The sequence below is a fragment of the Elephas maximus genome, chromosome 7 (genome assembly GCF_024166365.1).
Source record: "Elephas maximus indicus isolate mEleMax1 chromosome 7, mEleMax1 primary haplotype, whole genome shotgun sequence".
In the NCBI taxonomy this organism is placed as follows: domain Eukaryota; kingdom Metazoa; phylum Chordata; class Mammalia; order Proboscidea; family Elephantidae; genus Elephas; species Elephas maximus.
In genome coordinates this window covers 91,860,067-91,883,736 of record NC_064825.1, presented here as the reverse complement: position 1 = coordinate 91,883,736, position 23,670 = coordinate 91,860,067, and the positions used below count along the sequence as shown (strand labels likewise).

The window sequence follows — 23,670 nt, the reverse complement described above, 5'->3', positions numbered from 1 at the left end:
AGGTACTAAACAGCAGTGCTGACACTTCCCCCCTCTACCTGGTACCTCTCCGGGCACTGACAACCCACCTGCCAAGGTCAAATTAATAGCAAACACCACCCCACACAGGACAAGAGGTTGGTACTATCCAGGAGAAGCGGGTTATCTGGCCCCCTCTTTGGGGAAAGGTGATTATGAGACAAAACCCCATGTGGCAACTGAAAAGGGAGAATCTATGGCAGCAAAACAGAGATTATGAGGCGTGGGTGCTTATAGTCACCAACCCACGGACATTTCTATAACGATCTACATTTTCACAATAACCGTGCATTACTTTTATGATCGGAAAAATCCATAACTATAAAACAGAAGCACCGGAAGAGTTCAAAGAAGCAAGAACCCCATTAAAGAAGCATCCTTAAAAGAAAAAAAAAAAAACACTCTAGAAACAACTCATTTCTCTCACGCTGCTGTTAAAAGCAAGCACTTAAGATTGGCTGTTGGGAAGCCTGTGCTGTGGCTCCAACCCTACAACCAGCCTGGCAGAAGACTAGGAGTCAAACCCGATCTCCCACATGGAAGAAGAGAATTCCACCACAGAACCACCACCGTCCCCTACGTGCTATGTACTGTACCCAAAAGAAGCTGCTTCGCAGGCATGATTTCATTCAAATCTTAAAAAGAAAAAGAAAAAAACAGCCACTGTGAAGTAGGCGCCATCGTTCAGCCCATTTTGCAGAAGGGGAACCTGAAGCTGAGATATTAAATAACGTTACAGTCACAGCCAGTAAGTGATGGTGGCAGGATCCAAGCCCAGGGCTGACAGGAGAGACCCGGCTCATTACCACTGGGTGGCCCGCACACAAATGGCTCTGTTAAAACAGGTCAGAGGTAGCTGATGTCAGGACAGAGGTACAGATGAGAGCGCTCTGGGGAGTCAGAGGAGGACAAGTATAAAGAGGTGGCATTTTGGATGGTCTGTGCTCCCTTGAGAGTGACAGATGACAGATTGTACCCAAACTGGCTATTCATTCATTCATTCATTCGTTCACTCACAGAAGAGCTCCATGCTAGGTGCTGGGGTGCAGAGGGGAGCCACATGGTCCCTGCCCTCAACAAACTCAGAGTCTGAGGGAGAGACAGACACATAATCAGGCCATGGCAGTACAGTGTGGCAAGTGCCAGGATGGGGTTTGGGATGGAAGAGAGTGAGGTACACATGAGTCCTCATCTAGAGTGATTCCAGGGGGACAAGGCCACCTCTGGCTGGAGCCCTTACAACAGTAGGTGGCAGTTCTGCCTGGCCCTGCCCTGAGACCAGCAGCTTTCTCTAAAGGACAGAGCCTCTGTGGGTCTCTGTGGCTCAGAGAAGTTAAGTAACTTGCTCCAGGCCACACAGAGGGAGCCCAGCTCTGTGGTTTCAAAGGCCTTGCTCTTTCCATGGCTGCCTCCGCCTCTCTCCTTTGGGCTGTTCACAGCGGATGACTCATGGGACAGGCCAACAAGCTCTTCCTTCCGGGCAGACTGTTTTGGTTCCCAAGCCTGGGTGTGGGCAGAGCTGAGTCCATAGGGCCCGCATGACTACATCGATTCCCCTGGGCAGACAGTGTTTCCTTGCTAAGCTCCAAGCAGACTCCAGAGCCAACCCTCAGGCAACTGCGTTGGCTGCGTCCCACTGTGGTCCGCCCCTGCTGGGCCCCTTGGGGGGCCTGGGGGCCTTCACACTAAACAGAGTGCTAGGCCTGGGGCTGACAGACAGCTAACCACACTGTTGCTTCTTGCTTTCTTCCCTTTCTTTTTTCTTTGTACTGGGAGGGCTGGGCCCTTCCCCCAGGGAAGGAAATCTAATATGGAAGGGTGGGTGTCTCCCAGTGCCTAAAAACAGGTCCTTCCCTGCAGCAGTGCCCTTTTAGCAGGGAGAAGGCTGGGTCCTGCCACCTCTTGGACACCTACCTTCAGGCCATTTCCTTCTCCTGGCCTTTCTCACGGGTGGGGGAGGGGGAGCCTTTATTCCTTCCTCACTCACCAGGCGCCCTGCTGAGCACTGGCATTTACCCCCATGCACCAGAGTGAAAACACACCAGCTCCTTTCAAACCCGAAGAGGAGCAAAGCCTGGATGAGGCGTTGCTCAGGTCCTTTGTTGGGGACTCGGTTCCCAGGCCTTTGATCTCTCAGGCTTGCCGACCAGCCCCACCGGAGCAGCTGCCATAATGCAGCCATTGTGACCCGCGGCACACCAAGCCCATTGTGGGTGCCCCTCTCCAGGCTGGGGCACCTGAATACCAATGAATGCCTCCTTGTCATACTGTCATTACAGTATGTGTGTGGGGGCACTCATGCACAGGAGGAAAGGGCCCTCCCCCAGAGACACAATTGAGAGGGGCATGCACAGGGCCAGGGCTTTTGTGTGGGAGAAATCAAGCACTCGGAGCGTTTACGCGGGATGGCCCTGTTATCAGCCAGAACAGCAGCTTGGAAACTTCTGGAACCAGGAAGGTAGAATGTGGCTCAACCTTTGGAGATTCTGCCTTTTTTTTTTTTTTTAAAGATTTCACTATTTTCCTCACTCCCACACTTCCAATTACCCTAGAAAAGCACATGCATGCACACGCACACATATACTCTCCATTCTAGCCCTCAGACTCATCTTTTCTCTTTGAAGCAAGTCTTCCGTATTCAGGGGTGAGGCTTACTTCTTAAACCCTATAGCCTGGCTGGCAGGAAGAGATTTCCCAGGAACCCCTCCACGCCAAACATGCTTGGGCACTTGGGTGTGGTAAGTAAGCGCCCCCTGGAAAAACCTCTTCTCTGGAGTCCCTAGCTGGTGCAAACGGTTAATATGCTCAGCTGCTAACCAAAAGGTTAGAGGTTCAAGTCTACCTAGAGGTGCCTTGGAAGAAAGGGTTGGCAATCTACTTTTGAAAAATCAGCCATTAAAAGCCCTATGGAGCAGAGTTCTACTGTGACACATGGGAGTTGTCATGAAGGGGGTGTCAAATCAAAGGCAACTGGTTTTTGTTTTTCTTTTCTGGCTCTGGTCACCTACTCATGTATGCCCCTGGGGACATTTCTTAATAACTCTGAGCCTGAGGTAACAAGAGCACCTACTCCTCAGCAGGCCGTGTGAGAATGACATGAACGCGTGCCGAGAATCTGGTCAGTACCTGGAATGTGACAGGCATTTAATAAGGGATGGCTTTTGAGGTGATCGTCCCAGCTGCCCTTGACCACTCCTACCCTACTAAGGTCCCAAGCGGACCATGGCAGAGCCCTCTCATGTGTTCAGGGATTTCTCACATCCAACACATTGCCTTATGTTTTTTACTTCAGCTGGGCATCTCAACACCCCTTCCCATGCACAGGATAAACATTACCGCCCCCAGTTTGCTGAATGGAAGACTAAGACCCAGAGAATCCTCTCTCTATCTGGAGGGAGGTATCCTTGGTAAGGAAGAGCACCACAGTGGTCATGTTAGTTTTTTAGTATCCAAGTCTGGGATGAATGCCTAGCCTGGGACACGTCATGGGCTAAGGAATGGGAGGGGAAGGATCTTTTCCTCACCTGTTCCTCAACAAAGTCACCTCCCAACAGTTGACAGATGTGAGGTGCGGTTAGGGTGGGGTGTGTGGAGCAGCTGGTACAGTGTAAATAACTTGAGGCTTTGGAATCCTGGTGCCAATACCCAAGTGACCACAACCCTCACCTGTAAAATGGTAACAAGAGTGCCTACTCTGTGGCATGGTACCCAGCCCACCCAGTACAGTACCCAGAACATGGTCTGTGCCTAGGGGCCTCCCCTGCCATCAGCCACTTTGCACTTGTTGCTCTAGCGACTCTGAAGCTCTATCAGTTCCTCAAACACTCCACCCTCTTGTTCATCCATTTCCCTCCCCACAACCCTCCCACAGGTCCTTCCCTTTGCCTGGGATAGTCTTCTCTAACTCAGCGAACTTGTATTCATCCTTCAGGCACCATAATGATTGTCACTTCCCCCAGGGAGCCTTCCCTGACTTCTTGGTCCAGGCGAAATCTCCCTGCTCTGGGCTCCGTGGCCCCGTACTCCCCTGCTCGGAGTGTCTGTACACTGCTGAGTCATTGCCTATTGTTTGTGACCTCCGCACTGGACCCTGCACTCTAGAGGACAGGGATGGGTCTGTTTCATTCACTGACATATCTGCAGCACCTCACAAGGTACCTGGAACGGGGTCTCAATAAACATCTGTTGAAATATTAATCATTAAAAAAATAATCAAGAGGGTCATTTCCTTCCCTTTCTCCCCCCTCCTGAGATAACTCTCAGAGGCAAGGTTTGTTCTTGGTCCAAGAATAACACCTAGGGCCTTTGCTGTGTAATTTGACAAAAGTGCGTTATGCTTATTTTAGCTGGAAAGACAGGGAAAGGTATCCCCTCTGGTGGACTGAACTATGTCACTCAAAATAAGTGTTGGAATCCTAACTCCTAAACTTGTAGATGGGGTCCTGGTGGCACAGTGTTTAAGAGCCCAGCTGCTAACCAAAAAGGTCGGCCCCTGGAATCTACCAGCTGCTCCTTGGAAACCCTATGGGGCAGTTCTACTCTGTCCTATAGGGTTGCTATGAGTTGGAATCAACTCTATGGCAATGGGATACTGTAGATATAATCTAATGTAATGTATATAAATTACCTTACATTTACTCTGATATAATGTAATCACTTTCCATAATACAATCTAACGTAGTATAATAAATCAATCTGTTGAGGTCATGACAGTGTAGGGTGGGTCCTAAACCTAATCACTTCTGAGTTACATAAGAAGGGGCAGGAAGACAGATGCCATATCAAAATAGCCAAGGAACACCTGGGCCTACGGACTACAAAGGAATTGACATGGCTGAAACCCTGATTTGGACTTTCAGCCTCCAGAACTGTGAGAAAATGTCCGTTGTTTAAAGCCACCCACTTGTGGTATTTCTGTTACAGCAGCACTAGGAAACTAAGACACCCACTTAGAGTGAGCCCTCACTGAAGAAACTTCCAAATTGGCTCTTGTTCCCAGCATTAGGCCCAGAGGGTGGTAGAGATGTCCCAGTCATGGCCCAGCTAACCTACTGGTGTCCTGACATTTGCCCGGATCCTCCCTCCCTAACCTAGGTGAGTGGAGCCAATCGGGTGAGCCAGAGCAGGAAAGAGTGCTCCAGGGACGCCATGGCAACATGGGCAATGGCAACACACTGCCTCTCACCCCCACTCTGGCCTGGGGATGGCAGGAGACCAGTTTTCCTACAGCTGCCATTTCAACTCTGGCTCGTTCCAGCTCCAGGGTGGAATGAGTGAGTAAGCAAGAGAAGGAGGAAGAACCTGGCACAGAGCAGGCTGGGGCTGGCACCTCCCATTTGTGGTGGCTGTGCTGAAACTACGGTCTCCAGAGAAACATGAACGGGGCTGTGAAAACGGCCAGCCGGCCCTGCCTTCCCGGCAGTGGAGAGGCCCCAGCAAGGGGCAGGAACCTCACTGCAGGTTACTCCTTTCCCCTTTGTCTGAGAAGAGGGGAAGACAGGTTCCCATTTGAGTGACCCATTTCCATCTCTGCACCTCTCTGTGGTAGTGACATTGGGGTATAGTTGCCTGCCACCCATCTGGCAAATATTGGAGTGCGTACTATGTGCAGGCACCACTCCAGTTGTTGGGGATAGAACAACAAACCTACAATTCCTGCATTTTGGGGGCTTACATTTGAGAGCATAATTAAGAATTGCCTTTTATTATAAGGCGTATTATATGGCTTTTCCCTCAATGTTATGGATTGAATTATGTCTCCCAAAAAGATATGTTGAAGCCCTAAACCCCAGTACCTGTGAATGTAAGCTTGTTTGGAAATAGGGTCTTTGAAGTTGTTATGGGTTAAGTCAGCATGAGGTCATACTGGGGTAGGGTGGGTTCTAATCCAGCATTAAGTGGTGTCCTATAAAGAGAAGAAGAGGTATAGAGGCAGGGGGACACAGAGGGAAGACAGCCACGTGAAGACAGAAGCAGAGACGTGGGGTGGTGCATCTTATCTCTAAGCCAAGGAACACCAAGGATCACTGGCTGTCACCAGAAGCTAGGAGAGAGGCATGGAACAGATTCTCCCTCAGAGCCCTTAGAAGGGATCAACGCAGAAGCTGATTTCTGACCCCTAGCTTCCAGAACGGTGAGACAATAAATTTTTCTTTTTATAAGCCACTCAGAGTACCAAGTACATTGGCGCTTTGTTCCAGCAGCCAGAGGACAAATACATCCATCTCACCTCTGATCTCACTGAGAGAAGGAACAGATTCGCTTCATCTCTAGCTTCTCCAGGGAGCCTAGTACAGTGCCTGGCACTCACTAACGCTAGCTTTACTGTCACTGAGGAAACCCCCGGACAAGATTTGTCCCCAAAGCCAGGAGCTCCTTTTCTTGCTGCCAAGGCCCTGGTAGAACCTACAGGAACAGAGCAGGGACAGCAGCTCAATGCCATCTGGTCACACAGCAAGCCTGTGTTGGCCACACAGTCCATGCTGCTTCCTAAGTGCAAGAGAAGTCCATCCTGGGTAGGTTTTCCACTCAAGTTGGGAAGTGGGCGCAGTCAAGGCACTTTCTGGTATTGCTACAGGAAAATGAACCCCCAAGCACACGAAAAAGATCGAAATCACTGCTCAAAGATGCAGATCAGACAAGCACCAACCACCACATAGGCACAATTTTCCTCGGGAGGAATTCCCCAGAGGCAGGTTACCGGGACACAGGAGGAACTCTGAGTGATTAAAATGCACAGATGTGCAACGGACCCACAACAGAAGCAAAGGGCTTGCACATAACCAGCGCTCAATAACACGCACGTAGCCGGTATATCTGGAAAGCTCCTGGTGACTTGAAAGCAGTGCCCTTACCCAGCGCATACGTGGGGCCTGAGAAGCCACGGTCCTCGCTGAGGCCAAGGAAGGGAGAAACCACTTGCTTCACCAGCTCCTCCAGCTGCAAATAACTCTCACTTGGGCCTGTGGGCTCATGAACACTCTGGAAATGAACATCCGAAATAGACAAAGGTCAGTCAAACTCTCCGCAGCCAGCTTGGCAGTTAGTCGGCAGATCCTGTTTGTCCTACTATGAACAGACAGAGTCCCTGGGTGGTACAAACACACAATGCACTTGGCTGCTAACCAACAGGTTGGAGGTTTGAGCCCACTACTCAGAGGTGCCTCGAAAGAAAGGCCTGGAGATCTATGTGCAAAAAAATCAGTTATTGAAAACTCCATGAAGCATAGTTCTACTGTGACACACATGCGGTCCCCATGTGTCAGAACTGGCTCAACAGCAACTGGCTTTAATGTATACTGTGTGTGTGGCACAAAGGTTGGCAGTTGGTAGGTATGTTTCATTACACAGAGACAGGCCTTCCTGCAGGACCATCACCTGGTGACAGTGCTCACCTGAGGGGCTGGATCAATTCTCCTTCTAAACAAACACCCCAAAGGAATCACCTCTAATTGCCAAAATATTAAAAACAGGAGGGTGGACACCCAGCCCTCCTTTCCTGACCTTCCTATGAGAACCCCCAAAAGCTCCTTTTCTAGACTCTTATTTGAGATCCAGGCTCTAATTTATGCTTCTCAGATCCAAGCTGCCCACGTTTCCATTCTACTCCACCCCATTTCTCTTCCATAAAAATACTTGACCTGGCATTCCAGCCAATGACACCTCCTCTCATCTATTAGACAACACTTCTTCCCTGCTCCCTCCTCTGAGACCACAGGAAAGGGGGAGAACGTCCAGAACAACAGCTGAGCTCAGAGAGCCAGAGAACAGCAGTAGCTGGTGGTAGGGGGTCGGAGCCCATGCCTGCCATTCCATCCCTGCTGTGAGCATGGCATGGGGTCTCCACCAGCCTGAGCAAGGATGACACCTTCCTCCCTGAGGAAGAGATCAGAGTTGATGCTGTAACATCTTGTTAGGGCTAGGAGCAGAGTTGGGGGAGATCACCTTTTGGGGGTCTGCCTAGCCCACAGCCCTGTTCTCTAAGAATTGTGCACTCCCACTTGTAGCTGAGGCTATGTTTATACTACTTGATCCTACTCAAGGTCATAGCTGATTGTGCAAAGGGGAGTTGTCTACCCAAAGCTGGGCCAATTCACCCCAAGCTGGGAGGAAAAATGTTCTCTCCACTCAGTAGCTGAGAGGCCTTGGGCAAGCACCTAAACTTCTTAGGTTTCAGTTTCCTCATCTGTAGAATGGAAATAACAGCAATGCCCACCTCATAAGGTGGTAGCTTGGATTATCTGATTAATAAAACAATACACTTAAAAAATCCTTGGATTGTGCCTGGTATATAGCTAAGAACCAATAAATGTTGACTCATACTCCTATTGTTGATTTAAAATTGAGACTGAGAGACACCAGGCAAGCATCTAGGTAGTCTCTTAGTAGAAAAGATATGAACACATGAGCTGTGGGATGCTCCCTTCAGTCAGGTGCAAATTAAAGCACTGGACACAATTCTGCAGAGATGAAGAGAGAGACTTAGTCTAAGAAAGACCAGGAGAGGGAGCAACAGTCAGAAACAAGAAAGACAGATACAAGTAGAAACCAATAAACAGAGAAAGGCTGGTAGTTCTGCTGCCTGACATGGTCTTGTTTCTGGCTGCAGTCACTCATGAAGCCCATCTGCCCCGGTAACCTTCCAATGAGCTCCTGGTGTGCCTTGAGCTAGTCTGAGGTGGGCTTTTTGTTGTTTCTTGTAACTTGCAGCTCCCTGACATAACCAGAGAGGAGAAGGGCATTCACTTCCTGAATGACAGGACTATGCTTTCACATCCCACTGTGATCTCAGCACTGAGCACAGTGCCAGCGTACTCAATGCGTGTACATCAAATGAACACATGAACCAAAGAACACAGACTAATAAACTAAAAAATAGTAAAGGTGGTTCCTGGCACTCTGGTTATTTGGTCTGTCTCCTCATGTCCTGCAGTGGCAGTCCCATCCCTCACTCCCTTGGCATTGGGACCACGTCTGAGGCCACATCCACGCCAGGGCCTCACCTGCAGGATAAGCAGCATCTGGACAATGGATGAGGGCAGCTTGGACTGAGCCAATGGCAGCAAGTCACCCAGCTTCGCCTTCAGCAGGACCAGGTCTCGGAAGCCCAGCAGGGAGATCTGGCGGATGGTCAGCTCCTGGCCCTGGAGAGGGGAGAGGTGGGAGGGTCGGGAGGTGAGAGCTTGTTGGAACTGCCACCAACGCCATGGGTTTCAGGACAGTGAATGTTTACAGAGTATCCAGGATGGGGCCACTGTAGAGCCTCACGGGGCTGTCAAAGAGTAGAAGACCCAGTACCTGCCCTCTGGGAGGTAAAGGTTTTTTAAGATCAGACATGAAGTAACTTGCCTAGATGACCAAAAGATGATACAAGACACATATAATAGGGGTCATGGTGTCCAAAGTACTAAGTATCCAGAAAGGAGGAAAAGAGAGGAAGACAGGGAGAAACAAGAGAAAATGTGGCCACCAGGGCCCCACATTCAAGTAGAACTGCCCCATAGGGTTTCCCAGGCTGCCAACCTCATTCAACTTCATTCATTAAATACCTGAGCACCTATCATATGCCAGGAGCCCTGGTGGTGCAGTAGTTAAGAGCTTGGCTGCTAACCAAAAGGTCAGTAGTTTGAATCTACCAGCCACTCCTTGGAAACCCTATGGGACAGTCCTACTCTTTTCTGTAGGGTTGCTATGAGTCGGAATTGACTTGAGGGCAATAGGTTTGATCTTGGTTTTATACAGCACACAACAAAAATCAGTTGCTCTTGGTGAAACCAAAATATCAGTAGGGTACTCTCCCAAACGAGACTTAGCTTCCCATTCCCCAAGTCTGCCAAAGTTTAAGGAAGCTTTACATTTCCTATAACTCCTTAGGGTTTTATAAAAACACGGGCAAGACACGAACCATGGCCTCATCTACCCTGAGACCAGAAGAACTAGATGGTGCCCAGTTATTGCCACTGACCATTCTGGTAAGGGCCACAACAGATGGATCCTTATAGAATGGGAGAAAAATGTGGAATGGAACCTCAAATTCTTAAAAAAAAATTCAGACTTATTGGACTAGTTGAGACTGGAAGCTTCCCTGAGACTATTGCTCTGAGATACTCTTTAAACCTTGAACCAGAACAAACTCGAAGTCACCTTTTAGCTAAATAACAGATTGGCTCACAAAATAAAGAATAATCACCTGTGAGTACTGTGCTCCTTTAAAAAATCATCTATGAGACCAAATGATCAACAGTTACTTTAGAACAGAGATGAGAAGGTAAGGGGACAAGGAAACTAGATTAATGGAAATGTAACAACTTGAATGGAAATAACGAGAATGTCCATGCATTGTGAAGAATATAACCAGTGTCACTGAACAATTTGTGTAAAAATTGTTGAACGGGCAACTAAACTGCTCTGTAAAACCCTCACCAAAAACACAATAAAATCATTTAAAAAACCGAATTAAGCTACCAAATACAAAAAAAAAAGAAAAACAAGGGCATCCCCAGGCATACTATCTCTGCATCCCTCTCAGCCCCAGGGGCAAATTATCCAATAGGCAAGGTAAACACAGTGCTTATCTTGCTTATCAGATCATCTGTCTGAACAATTTTACTATGGATTAGTAAGTAAGCACAAGTAAGCCCATGCTTACCTTGCTTACTGGGTCATCTACCCCTGTCAGGAATTATAAATTTGAAAAGAGGCTTTGATTCTGTAGGAAGGTGCTGTGGGATCAGGAGACTGATGCCAGCCATATATAGAAGCAGGCTCTTTGATACGGTAAAAAAAAAAAAAAGTGAAATTCTTCAGTACAGATGATCTGGTAAGAAAGGTAAGCACCATGCTTACCTTGCCTATTGGAAAATCTGCCCCTGCCAGTCCCCCTCCCAACAGACATGCACAACCACCACCCGTGCCTTATAGGCTCAGTTTAACCACTCCCTCTGTGTTGCCTTCTCTGTTACCCCAGTGGCCGTGATCTGCACCCCCTCTCCTTTGCAAGGTCTTACGATTTCTGTTTTCTACACCACATCCCAGCACTCGGCACTGACTGCCTTGTCTCATATTTATCCATACTCCTGCTTTATTTCAGGGCTCCTTTCATTTTTTTTTTTTTTTACCAAGATAGAAAACTGAAGGCAAAGTTCCGCCCCCGCCCCCTCCCCGAACACAGTTGTTGCTGTATGCCATCAAATTGATTCTGACTCATAGCGACCCTATATGACAGAGTAGAATTGCCCCATAGGGTTTCCCAGGCTGTAATCTTTACAGCAGCAGATCACCAGGTATTTTCTCCTGTGGAGCTGTTGGTGGGTTTGAACTGCTGACCTTTTGGTTAGCAGCTGAGTACTTAACCACTGCACCACCAGGGCTCCTTTTGAACATAGTAGACACTCAAAAATATACTTGTCAGATGAGAAAGTAGGTCTCATGCAGATACTGAAACCCAAAGGAGTTATGAGAAGGACTCAGCTGGACTAGCAGGCACCTCAGGAGACATTACTATCAGTAGGGAGAACCCCTAACCTCAGTGGTTCTCCAGGTGTGGTCCCCGGACTAGCAGCAACAGCATCCCCTAGAAAATTGTTAGAAATAGAAATTCTCAGCCTGAGTCCACATCTACTAAACAAACCAGAAACTCTGAGTGAGGCCCAGAGTCTGCATTTACCAAGCCTTCCAGATCATTCTGACACACCGCCCTGTTTACCTGGTCACTCCAACCAACCACATGATCAAAGGCCCCAGGATGAAATCACTCTAGACTTTGAACAGAAATTCTTCAGCAGTGAAAAAAAAAAAGAAAACATTTCACTGGGATCTGGGAAGAACTACGGATCACTTCCCCCAGCCACCTTCCTGGGAGGCCAGATGCTATCACAAAACAACACTGTGTGGACCTGCTGACTGGAGACCATCTGACATCACTCAGGCAGTGCTGCTGTGAGGAATGCTTGCTAACAAATAATTCATTAACAGGGCACAGAGCTTGTCACGCCATATGCGTTCAATAAATACTGCTGTTGAATCAAATGCCATTTGTTCCCTTCAAGAGCACTTTTCAATGTAGTTTCAACCAAGAGGTTGGCAGTTCAAATCTGCCAGGCGCTCCTTGGAAACTATCGGGCAGTTCTACTCTGTCCTATACGGTCGCTATGAGTCGGAATCAACTCGATGGCAGTGGGATTGGTTTGGTTTGGTCATTATTTTGTTCCTTGTTACAAAAGTATCCATTTCACATATTACAAACCTATATAATGTAATCTGACATCATGATATAACCCTAACTGTGCTCTACAGTTTTGTAAATATTCCTCTAGATATTTCTCTTTCTCTCCATTTAAAAAGAATTTACAAATGGAGCTAGCACCATGTTGAATACACTAAATAAGTTGCCTTATTTAACTACAAGGCACTTTTATTTGGTTTTATTTTTTCAATATCCCTATAAAGTTCGGCAATGAACATTATCCCTGTCTGACAGATGAGGATATTGAAGCACCAGGTGAGAACCCAGGGCTCTTTGGTACTGTATGATACTGGAAGCTGATAAACCAAAAAACCAAACCTGGTGCCATCAAGTTGATTCCGACTCATGGAGATCCCATGTGTTACAGAGCAGAACTGATCCATAGGGTTTTCTTGGCTGTAATCTTTACGGAAGCAGATCACCAGGACCTTCTTCCACAAAACCACTGGGTTCTAAAACTGGGTTCTAAAAAATGGTGGCATGGGGGCAGCAGCATCTGACCTCCTCTAACCTCACGAGAGGGAGAGAGAATCACCGTCAGCATCAGCCCAAGGCCTATTCCTATGATGTGAAGGTCAGACATATCGCTACCTTTCAACATTTTTACCAAATTCTGACACTAACCACCCCTCCCACCACACTCTCTACTTCTCTGCTGGGTTTGATAATTTTTTGCAATGGCCACACGGAACTCAAAGACAATACTCATGGTTATGGGGTTTATTAGGGAAGTAACAGGTTACAATTCAGTACACAGTTCTTCGATCAGGACACCCACTTCTTAGCCGTGTCTGTAAGCAGGCCTCTCTCTGGCCCTTGGCCTTGCCTCCGCCCTGCTTGGGCAAGTGTTACAAAGCTCTTTAGCTCTGCCAGTAAGTGCCTGGAGGCACCCCACTCCACCAGTAATCCTCGACCCAAAGGCACTCAGCTCTCTAACTCCATGGGTCAGCACACCCACTGTAACCGCCTTGCTTTGTGGGCTGAGAAGCCCACCGCACTGTCTCACGCTAGTCTCTTGGTTCTGCTGCCACTTCTCGCCATCTCCAATGTTACAGCTCTGTCTCCTGGGTCTGGGAGGTTCTTAGCTCAGGGATTCTGGGTCCAAAGGACACACTCCACTCCTAGCTCTTCTTTCTGGTGGTAGTGAGGTACACCCCCCACCCCGCTCTCTTTTAAGCCTAGTAGGCAAAACTGACCAATCCCTCATTAGGGTTCCATATACCTTATTTGCATGGTCCCACCCCCACAGGGTTCCATGCACCTTATTTGCATTAGTAGCAAGCTGTCCGATTCCCTTGGTGGAACACAATCACCGCATTTGCATAGTCCTACTCAATCATTATGTGTAAGTCACAAAGACTATGGCTAAAAAAAACAAAGCCACTGCCATCAAGTCACTTCCGACTCATAGTGACTCTATAGGACAGAGTAGAACTGCCCCATAGAATTTCCAGGGAGTGCCTGGTGGATTCACACTGGCCAGCCTTTTGGTTAGCATCCACAGGTCTTAACCACTATGCCACTGGGGTTTCCAGACTATGGCCCCAGTTAACACACCCAGTGCCATCGACAGGGCCATATTAAGTAATTCACTGCACTGCAGTACTTTAGTGCAAACCACTTGCACCAGCCACCTAGGGATTTCTGGAAGCTGATAGAACATATCCAATTTTTTATTCATTAATGAACAAAAGTAAAATGATGTAAAAACAGAAATGTTTGATTTAAACTGCAGGAGGTGGGGAAAAAGGAAGAGGAAACCTGGAGCAGGTAAACCTGCAGAAGCTTCTCCTAAACAGCAATTTTAGTGGAAATGGAAGTTTTCATTTCTAGAACCCTCTGCCTCAACGACTGTTAGGTCATTTCATGGAACTGACTTTCCAAGAATTCTCTACAAGGGCACCTAGAAGGACTCTCCACTTCCCAGCACTGCACTTCAGGTAGAGACAAGCTTAGCTGGCTTGTAGTTTTGGTTTTGTTTTTAAATCATAAGAAAATTTCACAGGAAAAGATTAAAACAGTCCAGAAGAAGGGCTTGAGATGAGTAACAGAAGTCCTCTTCCCTTAATCTCTTGTTATCCCTCCACAGTGGTAACCACTCTTTCCCCCACCCCTTTACCAGGTGGGTAAATATTTTTCTTTCTTTTTTTATTTGTTTTTGCCAATTCAACATTTTTTAGGTGTATAATTTAATGATATCAATTACATTAATCATGCTGTGCAACTCCCACCCATAATCATTGCCACATTTTCTATCACCATAAACAAAAACTCATTGCCTCCTAAGTAATGGCTCTCTCTCCCCTCCCTTCCTCCCTCCCTCCCTGGTAACGACTGATACACTTTGGTCTCTATACGTTTGCCTGCCTACTTCTGTTATTTCATATAAGTGAGATCATCAATATTTGTCCTTTTGAGATTGACTTATTCACTGAGCGTAAGGTTTTTGAGGTTCATTCATGTTGTAGCAAGTATCAAGATTTCATTTCTCTTTATGGCTGGGGAGTATTCCATTGTATGTATGTATCGCCTTTTGTTTATCTGTGCATCCACTGGCGGATACTTAGGTTGTTTCTACCTCTTGGCTATTGTAAATAGTGCAGCAAGGAACAGTGGTGCACCTGTCTGTTCCCTTTGCTGCTTTCAGGTTTCTTGGGTATATACCAAGGAGTAGACCTGCTAGGTCATAAGATAGTTCTATGTTTAACTTTTTGAGGAAATGCCAAACTGTTTTCCACAGAATCTGTACCATTCTGCATTCCCATCAGCAACGGATAAGGGTTCCAATTTTTCCACATCCTCGCCGACAATCGTTATTTTCTTTTTTTTTAATCTTACCCATCCTAGTGGAAGTGAAGTGATACCTCATTGTGGCTTTGATTTGCATCTCTCTAGTGGTTAAGTGCTACGGCTGCTAACCAAAGGGTTGGCAGTTCAAATCCACCAGGCGCTCCTTGGAAACTCTATGCGGCAGTTCTACTCTGTCCTATAGGGTCACTATAAGTCGGAATCGACTCGATGGCACTGGGTTTGGTTTTGTTTTTTGGAATGGCTAATGGGAAACCCAGATGGCATAGTGGTTAAGTGCTTTGGCTGCTAATCCAAAGGTCAGCTGTTCAAATCCACCAGGTACTCCTTGGAAACTCTATGGAGCAGTTCTACTCTGTCCTCTAGGGTCTCTATGAGTTGGAATCAACTCGAGGCAACGGCTAATGATGTTGAGCATTTTTTCTTGTGCTTGTTGGCCATTTCAGTGAGTAACCACTCTTAAAGGTATTTATTCATATCTGAATTCTTCCAGAAAGTTTTTAAATACATAAAATCACATATATAACCCTTTAAACACACATAGAGACTATACTTTTCCTACTGTTCTGTACTTGCTTTTGTTTAACTTACTATATCTTGGACATCGTTTCATACCAGCACGTGCTGATCTGCCCCACTCTTCTTTAAGGCTGCAAGGCTGCAAGATGAACATATTCTACTTAACCAACCATCTCCCGACCAAGATGCCTCCATTATTTTTCCTACAATGCTGTAATAAATATTTTCATCGATGTCCCTCTGGGCACTTTTAGCAGTATATCCAGATTATACACCCTCAAAGCTAAACTGCTAGATCAAAATATGCCTCTAAAAAGTCTTAACCCAAAACCAAACCCATTGCCATTGAGTTGATTCGGACTCATAGTGACCCTATAGGACAGAGTACAACTTTCCCATAGAGTTTCCAAGGAGTGCTTGGTGGATTCAAACTGCCGACCTTTTTGGTTAGCAGCCGGAGCTCTTAACCACTGTGCCACCACGGTTTCCAAAAAGTCTTGCAGATCCTGCCATACTGCCCTCCCAAAAGGTTGCATCATCAATCTATACTCCTAGCAGCAGTGCATGACAGAGCCTATTTCTTCATACCTATTGAGCGGATGATTTTCTAAGAAGGATGATTAAGAAAATACAGGCCATACCTCCGCTTAGGCAATGCCAAAGGGCTGCCCGATGCTTCCATTTTATAATACCAGACATACGGCGAACACTCAAGAGTTACCCATTCCAAATCCATCTGCTTAGTCCATAAAATGTGAAACACAGATTGAAATAACTGGCTCATCAGCTAGGATTTCAACGCTCTTTTACTGAACACAGAATAATAATATTGATGATGACAGCAACTTTTTTTTAAACACCGTCAAGTGCTAAACTAAGCACTTTTCCTGTATTACCTTGCTTAATCTTAACAACCCTGTGAAGTAGGTATTATTGTCTTATAGAAGAAAACTGAGGGAGGGGAAGGTTACCTTCCCCAAGGTTACCAAGGAGGCACTGGTGATTCAGTGATAGAATTCTCGACTTCCACGTGGGAGACCCGGGTCGGATTCCCGACCAAGGCACCCCATGTACAGTGACCACCCATCTGTCAGTGGAGGCTTGGGTGTGGCTCTGATGCTGAACAGGTTTCAGTGGCACTTCCAGACTAAGGTGGGGTAGAAAAATAAAGCCTAGTGATGTGCTTCTGAAAATCAGCCAGCGAAAATCTTATGGGTCACCGTGGTCTGATCTTCAACCGACTGTGGGGATGGCGCAGAGCCAGGCAGTGTTCTGTTGAGCATGGGGTCACCATGAGTCAGGGGCCGACTTGATGGCTGCCAACCACAAGTGGTGGAGTGAGGGCTTAAACCCACATCTGCCTAATAATATTGAGGCTCATGCGCCGAACCACTCTGTTCTTTTTTAGTAATATTTCATTGTGTTTTCAGTGAAAGTTTACAAAGCAAAACAGGTCCCTTTCAGCAAGTTCTATGCAAATTGTTCAGCGACACTGGCTACATTCTTCATAATGTATCAACATTCTCATTATTTACATTTTGGTTGTTCCATTTCTAGTCATCTAGAAATCTTATTCTCATCTTTGCTGTAAAGTCATTGTTGACCATTAGGTCTCATATGGATGACTGCTCTCTCTTCTTCTTGGGTGATACGGTCCTATCCCCACCTCCTCCCCAGGCTGTTCTGCTGCCATCACCCGTTCACGTGAAATACCAGCAGTCACTTGGACATAGGCAAGGCATGGATAGTTATAGTATTTGTCCTAGAGAAGATGAAAGATTTTGCCTTTGGAGCTTCTGCTTCTGAGCCCAACCTTAAATACTACATGCTTACAAGAAAAGCCTGGATTTATAAGTAACCAGAGGGCCATGTTGAACCAGTGCCCGGCGCCTCCTGTGTTTAAAAGGCAAGCTGACTCAGGCCCAGGACAGCAACGTGGTATAACCATTTACATAAGAACTGGCTTCAATATCAAAAAAAAGAAAAATATCACGTACCATTAATCCCATCAAGACACAGGGCTTTATCTTAAGAACCCCTTGCTGGTCCCCAAAGTTATAAAGACCAAAATCTGCTCTCTCATGTTGGCAGGAAGTAGTTTTATGGGAGGGTGTGGGGTACCCAGCTTACACCAGTCTGCCATATAAACAAGTTAATCATTCCTGTCTCAGAGGATTATCTGGGGCCATTAACCAGGACACTGACTTGTCACCAGGCCTAGGCCTAGTCATTGCTTCAGCCCACAGTGAATCAGAGAAGGAATTCATACTAACCGAGAATCAGCTTTTCTGTTGTTTTAGGCTGGAAAAAAAAAAAAAAGTATAACAAAACCAACCTCCTTCCTCTAGAAAACTAAAGAAACGCATATCTGTGTTACTCAAAGTACAATCTCCTTTCCCTAGGCTAAGCACAGATAAAAAGTGAAAGCTAAAAGGATTCCTTTCCATAAAAACATGAGTATGTTAGTCTGGGTCAGAACAAAAAGGGGGAAGGAGGCACAATCTGTCTCCATCTTGGTGCTCACAGCAATCCTTGATGCCCAGGAGCTATGATTGTCCCCATCTCCTCTCAAGAGTCCCTAGTCACATTCTGAATTTATCTCGCCCTTGCCTAGTCTCAGCTAACTGTATAAAACAGGGGTGTTGTTGTTGTTCGTCACTGTCAAGTTGGCTCCAACGCATGGTGACCCCATGTACGATGGAACGACACATTACCCAGTCTTGCGTCATCTTCACAATTGCTCAAGTTCACTGTTGGGGGCACTGTGTATTTTGAGTGCCTTCCAACTTAGGAGCTCATTTCCAGCACTGTATCAGACAATGTTCTATTGTGATCCATTGTGTTTCCAGGCCTTTCTTCCTAGTCTGTCTTAGTCTGGAAACTTCACTGAAACACGTTCACTGTGGGTGACCCTGTTGGTATCTGAAATACTGGTGGCATCACTTCCAGCATCATAGCAACAAGCAAACCACAGTAGTATGCCAAACTGATATATGGGTTGTGGAAAATGGGTAACACCCTCAAATGCCCTTAGAGGTTGTTAGGGAAAGGGAGAAGCTAGGCAGGTAGGGGAGGTGACAAACGATAGCACAGAAGCACAAATCAAGCAGGAGAAGGGGGCAGCGTGGGGATAGAGGGTTTCCATCAACTGTTGCTAGATCTTATAATTTTTCAAAAGAAGCAGGACAGGAACCCTCCTTAGACCTGCACAACTGGGCTGCTCCCTACCTCTCAGTTGTAGAGGATCGCTCTCAGCTCCCCTCTGACTATATAGGAGAATGCCCACTCAGATCCCACACTCCCCATTCTAGACCTGTTCTGGGTACCTGGATCTTGGAATTTCCTGGGAAGTGCCCCTAAGAGAGGACTTAGGCCTGCTCATCTCCACCCCCCCAGCTGTTGCTGCTGCAGGGTTGCCAGATACAATATAGGCCACCCAGTTAGATTTGAGTAATTTTTTAGTATAAATATGTCCTAACTATTGTATTAATTATTGTTTCTCTGAAATTCAAATTTAAGTAGACACCTTGTATTTTTATTTGCTCATCTGGCAACCCTACCCCCAGGTCTGTCTTCCTAAGAGAAGAGCCAGTGCTGGCTGAGGGACGACTATCACAGGGAGGAGGAACGTGCGTGGAGACAGCGGTTAGACTGTCTATGTAAGTGCTGTAAAGCCTCTCGCAGGGGTGTAGGCTGGAAGTGAGGATGGGATGATGAAGGGGAGTGGGCTATAGGCCAGGGGCTTCCGTCTGCACTCTCGCACTAGAAATGTTAGGGGCGGGCCTGAAACACGAAGTGGGTCTTTAGGCATAACCTCCCCATTTTTGAATATCTGATATGTATTTAATGGAATTCCAAATTCCTTTCCAACGCTATTGAGACCAAACAAATTATACCTGCCCTTCCCTCTGGGGTAAGGTAATTCCTACCATCACTAATTGCCATGTCACTGTTCTGCTTCCCAAGACTACACTTTAACAAAGTCCTTCTAGACATGAAGCTTTAACCTTAGCGGGAATAACAGAACAGTGAGCACACAATGCAGAGCAAGTGTGTGTGAGACAGCCAAATATTTCGGAGCAGAGTATCTGTGATTCAACCTTCCTTAAAGCCAACCGGCATTGAGTTGACCTGACTCATGGTGACCCCACATGTCAGAGTAGAACTGTGCTCCCTAAAGAGTTTCAATGGCTAATTTTTTGAAAGTAGATTGTCAGGTCTTTCTTCCAAGGCACCTCTGGGTGGACTCAAACCTTCAACCTTTCAGTTAGCCCGAAAAAAACCCACTGCTGTCGAGTCGATTCTGACTCACAGCGACCCTACAGTACACGGTAGAACTGCCCCTTATGGTTTCCAAGGAGCATCTGGTGGATTGGAACTGATGACCTTTTGGTTAGCAGCTAAACTCTTAACCACTACGCCACCAGGTTTTCCTTCAGTTAGCAGTGGAGTGCACTAACCGTTTGCACCACCCAGGGACTCTTCAACCTCCCTTTGTTGTCGTTAGTTGCCAACAAGCCAGCTCTGACACATGGCAACCTTATGTGTAACAGAATAAAACGCTGCCTGGTCTGCGCCACCTTCATGATCGCTGGTATGTTTGAGGCCACTGTGGCTCCTATTCTGTCAAGTCACCTCCTTGAGGGTTTCCCTCATTTTTGGTGACTTTTTACTTTACCAAACATGATGTCCTTTTCTAGCAATTGGACCAACCTCCCTGAGAGGGTGGCTATTCTGACCTGGCAGTGATCAGCCCTAATATTTGCCTCTGCAGAAGGGTGGAAGGAAATTAAAAAAAAAAAAAAAGCGCTGAAGTAGAATGAGCTAAGGTCACATAATAAGAATACGAGCCCTATAGAGGCATCACCGGTCTTTTACTCTAAATCTCTCATTTTATAGGGGGTGAAATGGAGCTATACCCACAGAAGTTAAACAATTATGCCCAAACACACACACTTGAACACAAGCCTCCCAATTCCTAGTCCAATGCTCTTTCTACTACATCATGTGGCTTCACATCTTCAAGGATCTGTCTGGAGGACAAGGAACATTACTCCTTTCCCATGATTTGGAAAAAAAGGGAAACTTGCTTTAAAAAAAGGAAGAAAGAAAGAAAAGAAAACAGTCTTCCTCTCCCATCTTCTCTATTTCTGCGAAGTAAGGAAAAAAAACAAACCACTCCGAGAATATAACGGCATATTCAAAACCAAGAGGGTAACAGGAACCTACAAATTGCTGGTTATGCAGCCACTCTTCTTTGTTTGAACTTAGGTGCTAAATATAGAATCACAGGGCCCACAAAAGATCTTCAGGGTCCTCAACCAACTCACAGTGCCCAATCGCCAGGTTCTTCCCCATTTGCCAGGAGGCCCCTGGTTGCAAAGGCCAAGAAATAAGACAGATTGTTGAGGCCACAGAAGGTTGTTACCCAAGAGACTGACCTGAACTGGATAAAATATTGCCTGCAGAGTGGGGAGGGTCTCAGTGAAGAAGTGGTCCCAGACTTCAGCCAGAACCTCAATGCGATTTTCACCTACACAAGGGGAGAAGACAGGAGGGGAGAAAGAAACAAAAGAGCTTGTCATTAATTGCAGGAAGGGCTAGGAGACAGTTCCATCTCAAATACAAAGCTGCATCTGCCAGAAACTTGCAGCTAGGAGTTAAAGCCCAGGGTGGAGAGGTGAGGGGCGGCGAGGTCTTCTTTCCCAGCTAAGACCACCAGTCATTCTCAGAACAAAAATATATTCAAAGTCTCCCAATGACTCATGCAGAGATCTAAACTCATACTTCACTAATAAGACCCTACATGCAAGGATGAGCATTTGGAGTAGGGGGAGAGGAGAGGGCGCTTCCGGTATTTGATCTACAAGGTATTACCACAACGTGACGGATAATTGTATGTGTGCACCAGGCTGGGCTATGGTGCCCAGTTTGGTCAAACACTAGCCTAGAGGTTGCTATTTTGTAGATGTGGTTAACACTTAGATTCAGCTGACTTCAAGTAAAGGATATTAATTCTCAATAATGTGGATGGGGCTCATTCAATTAGTTGAAGCCATAAGAGCAAAATCGGAGGTTTTTTGGAGAAGGAATTCTGCCTCCAAACTATAACTCAGAATCCTACTTGAATTTCCTGTCTACTGGCCTGCCCTACAAAATGTGGACTGACAGCCCCATAATCACATGGGCCAATTCCTTAAAATCAGTCAGAGTCTGCTCACTATTTATCTCTGTGTATCTACATATATAAACCCAGTTAAGCCAGCTGCTGCCAGGTCAGCTCTCACTCGTGGTGACCCCTGTGGGTCAGAGGAGAACTGTGCTCCACAGGGTTTTCAATGGCTGATTTTTCAGAAGTAGATCGCCAGGCCTTTCTTCCAAGGCACTTCTGGGTAGACCTGAGCGGCCAACCTTTGGGTTAACAGCCAAGTGCATTAACGGTTTGTACTACCCAGGGACTCTCTTTCTATATGTCCTATTTCCCATCGGTTCTGTTTCTTTGAAGAAGCTTGATTGACACATCTGCAAAATGTGGGATCAGACAGGAAGACTTGGCTGGAAATACGCAAAAAGGCCTTTCTATCCCTCAATCCAGAAGAGGGAGCTGAAATCTTAAAAATCATATAATAATTGCTATCATCACATAAGCAGTTACTACATTTTCAGGCACTTTGCTAAACTAGTTATCTGTAAGATTATCTCATGAAATAGACTCTATTATCCCCATTTTACAGGCTCAGAGAGGCCAAGTAACTGGCCCAAGGTCACACAGCTAGAAGGCAGGCAGAGCTGGGATTCCAGAACCCATGCTCTTGACCAGCCTCATCCAGGGAGCTCATGTGCACTGTGCTATACTGGTTTGTTTCTTAAATTGCTAAGACACCAGCTTTATTCTAGGTTTGAGCTGTCTATCGAGAGAGGTAGAAAGAAGGCCCGGAAACTGTCACCTCCACCCACTGCTTTGCAGTCACTGGGAGGACAGCATTCTCTAAAGAGGTCATCCATAAAACAGAGCACCCGCCTCCTGCCTCTGTGCCCCCTTGCCCCTAGATCAGGAAGCCTGACCTCTGGCCAGGTACCACCCCTAACCATATGCACATGGTCACCCAATATTATTGGAAGGCTGTGTGAGACTTCGCATCTGCACAAAAGATGGACGCACAAAGAGAAGCCTGCATGATGGGTGCTGTCTAATGACCTAGATAACAGAGCTGACTGGGCACTGTCTTTGCTCACTGGAGGCCAAGAAACCGGGTTAGCCAAGATTAGACACTGGGAGATGCATTTGGCAAAGCACTGCCAGTTTCACCGAACAACTCTTGATTCACTTTGCATCTTCGTCTGTTAATTTAATGGGCAATAAAAGCAGTGGCTGGGGAGAAAGAAAAGAACAAGGGCGTGACTAGCTGCCAGCGGGGCCAAAGACGTGAGATGTGGAAAGGTCAGAATGAAATCCACTGGGGAAAAATGCAGACCCACAGCACCTTCTAATTTCCTTGCCAAGTGCCAATCACTTTGCTGGAATCACCCACTCACTTCTCTGTCTCCTTCACTAGAATGGGAGACGGCGCCTGGGCTCTGTCTTTCTGGTCACCATTACATTTCTAGTGCTTAGCATGGTGCCAGACACAGCAATAAATCAATTTTAAAAATCTTTGTTGAATGAAAAAATGGCAAGTACTAAGTGCATGGGTTTTTGCAGATGTTAGGGCTGGTGAGTAGAAGGAGGTTACCATTTAACCCAAACAGTACAGAACGGGAGTTAAGAGCTAGCTCGAACGTTTTCCTCTGCTTAGGGTCAAAAAAACCTCTACAACGTGGTCTACACAGCCCGGGACAGTCTGCCTCCTTCTTCTGTGTCTTCATCTTCTTCTGTATTCACTTCAGTCTTCGGACTATAATCATGTGGATTTTATTTCTGCCCCTCCCACTCACTGTGCTCCCTCATGCCACGGGACATTGGCATGTACTAGTACCTAGGCTGAGACCATTCTTTCCCTCCCTTTGTTGCCTAACCTGCTGCTGTGTATCTTTCTAGTTTCAGCTGCAGTATCATTTCCACAGGAGAGTCTTCCCCCATA

At 46.6% G+C, this 23,670-nt stretch overlaps 1 protein-coding gene across 4 annotated transcripts in view; it reads right to left on the bottom strand.

Moving 5' to 3' along the window:
* PRR5L (proline rich 5 like) overlaps positions 1 to 23,670 on the bottom strand; it is a 100,121-nt gene that overhangs the window by 10,716 nt on the left and 65,735 nt on the right. For all 4 annotated transcript variants that reach the window (XM_049890886.1, XM_049890885.1, XM_049890888.1 and 1 more), the window contains 3 exons: positions 21,031 to 21,122; positions 9,021 to 9,161; positions 6,873 to 6,999 (listed from right to left, as the gene is read on the bottom strand). In XM_049890886.1, the coding sequence (XP_049746843.1) occupies positions 6,873 to 6,999; positions 9,021 to 9,161; positions 21,031 to 21,122 (360 nt within the window). The remainder of the gene's footprint in view (positions 1 to 6,872; positions 7,000 to 9,020; positions 9,162 to 21,030; positions 21,123 to 23,670) is intronic.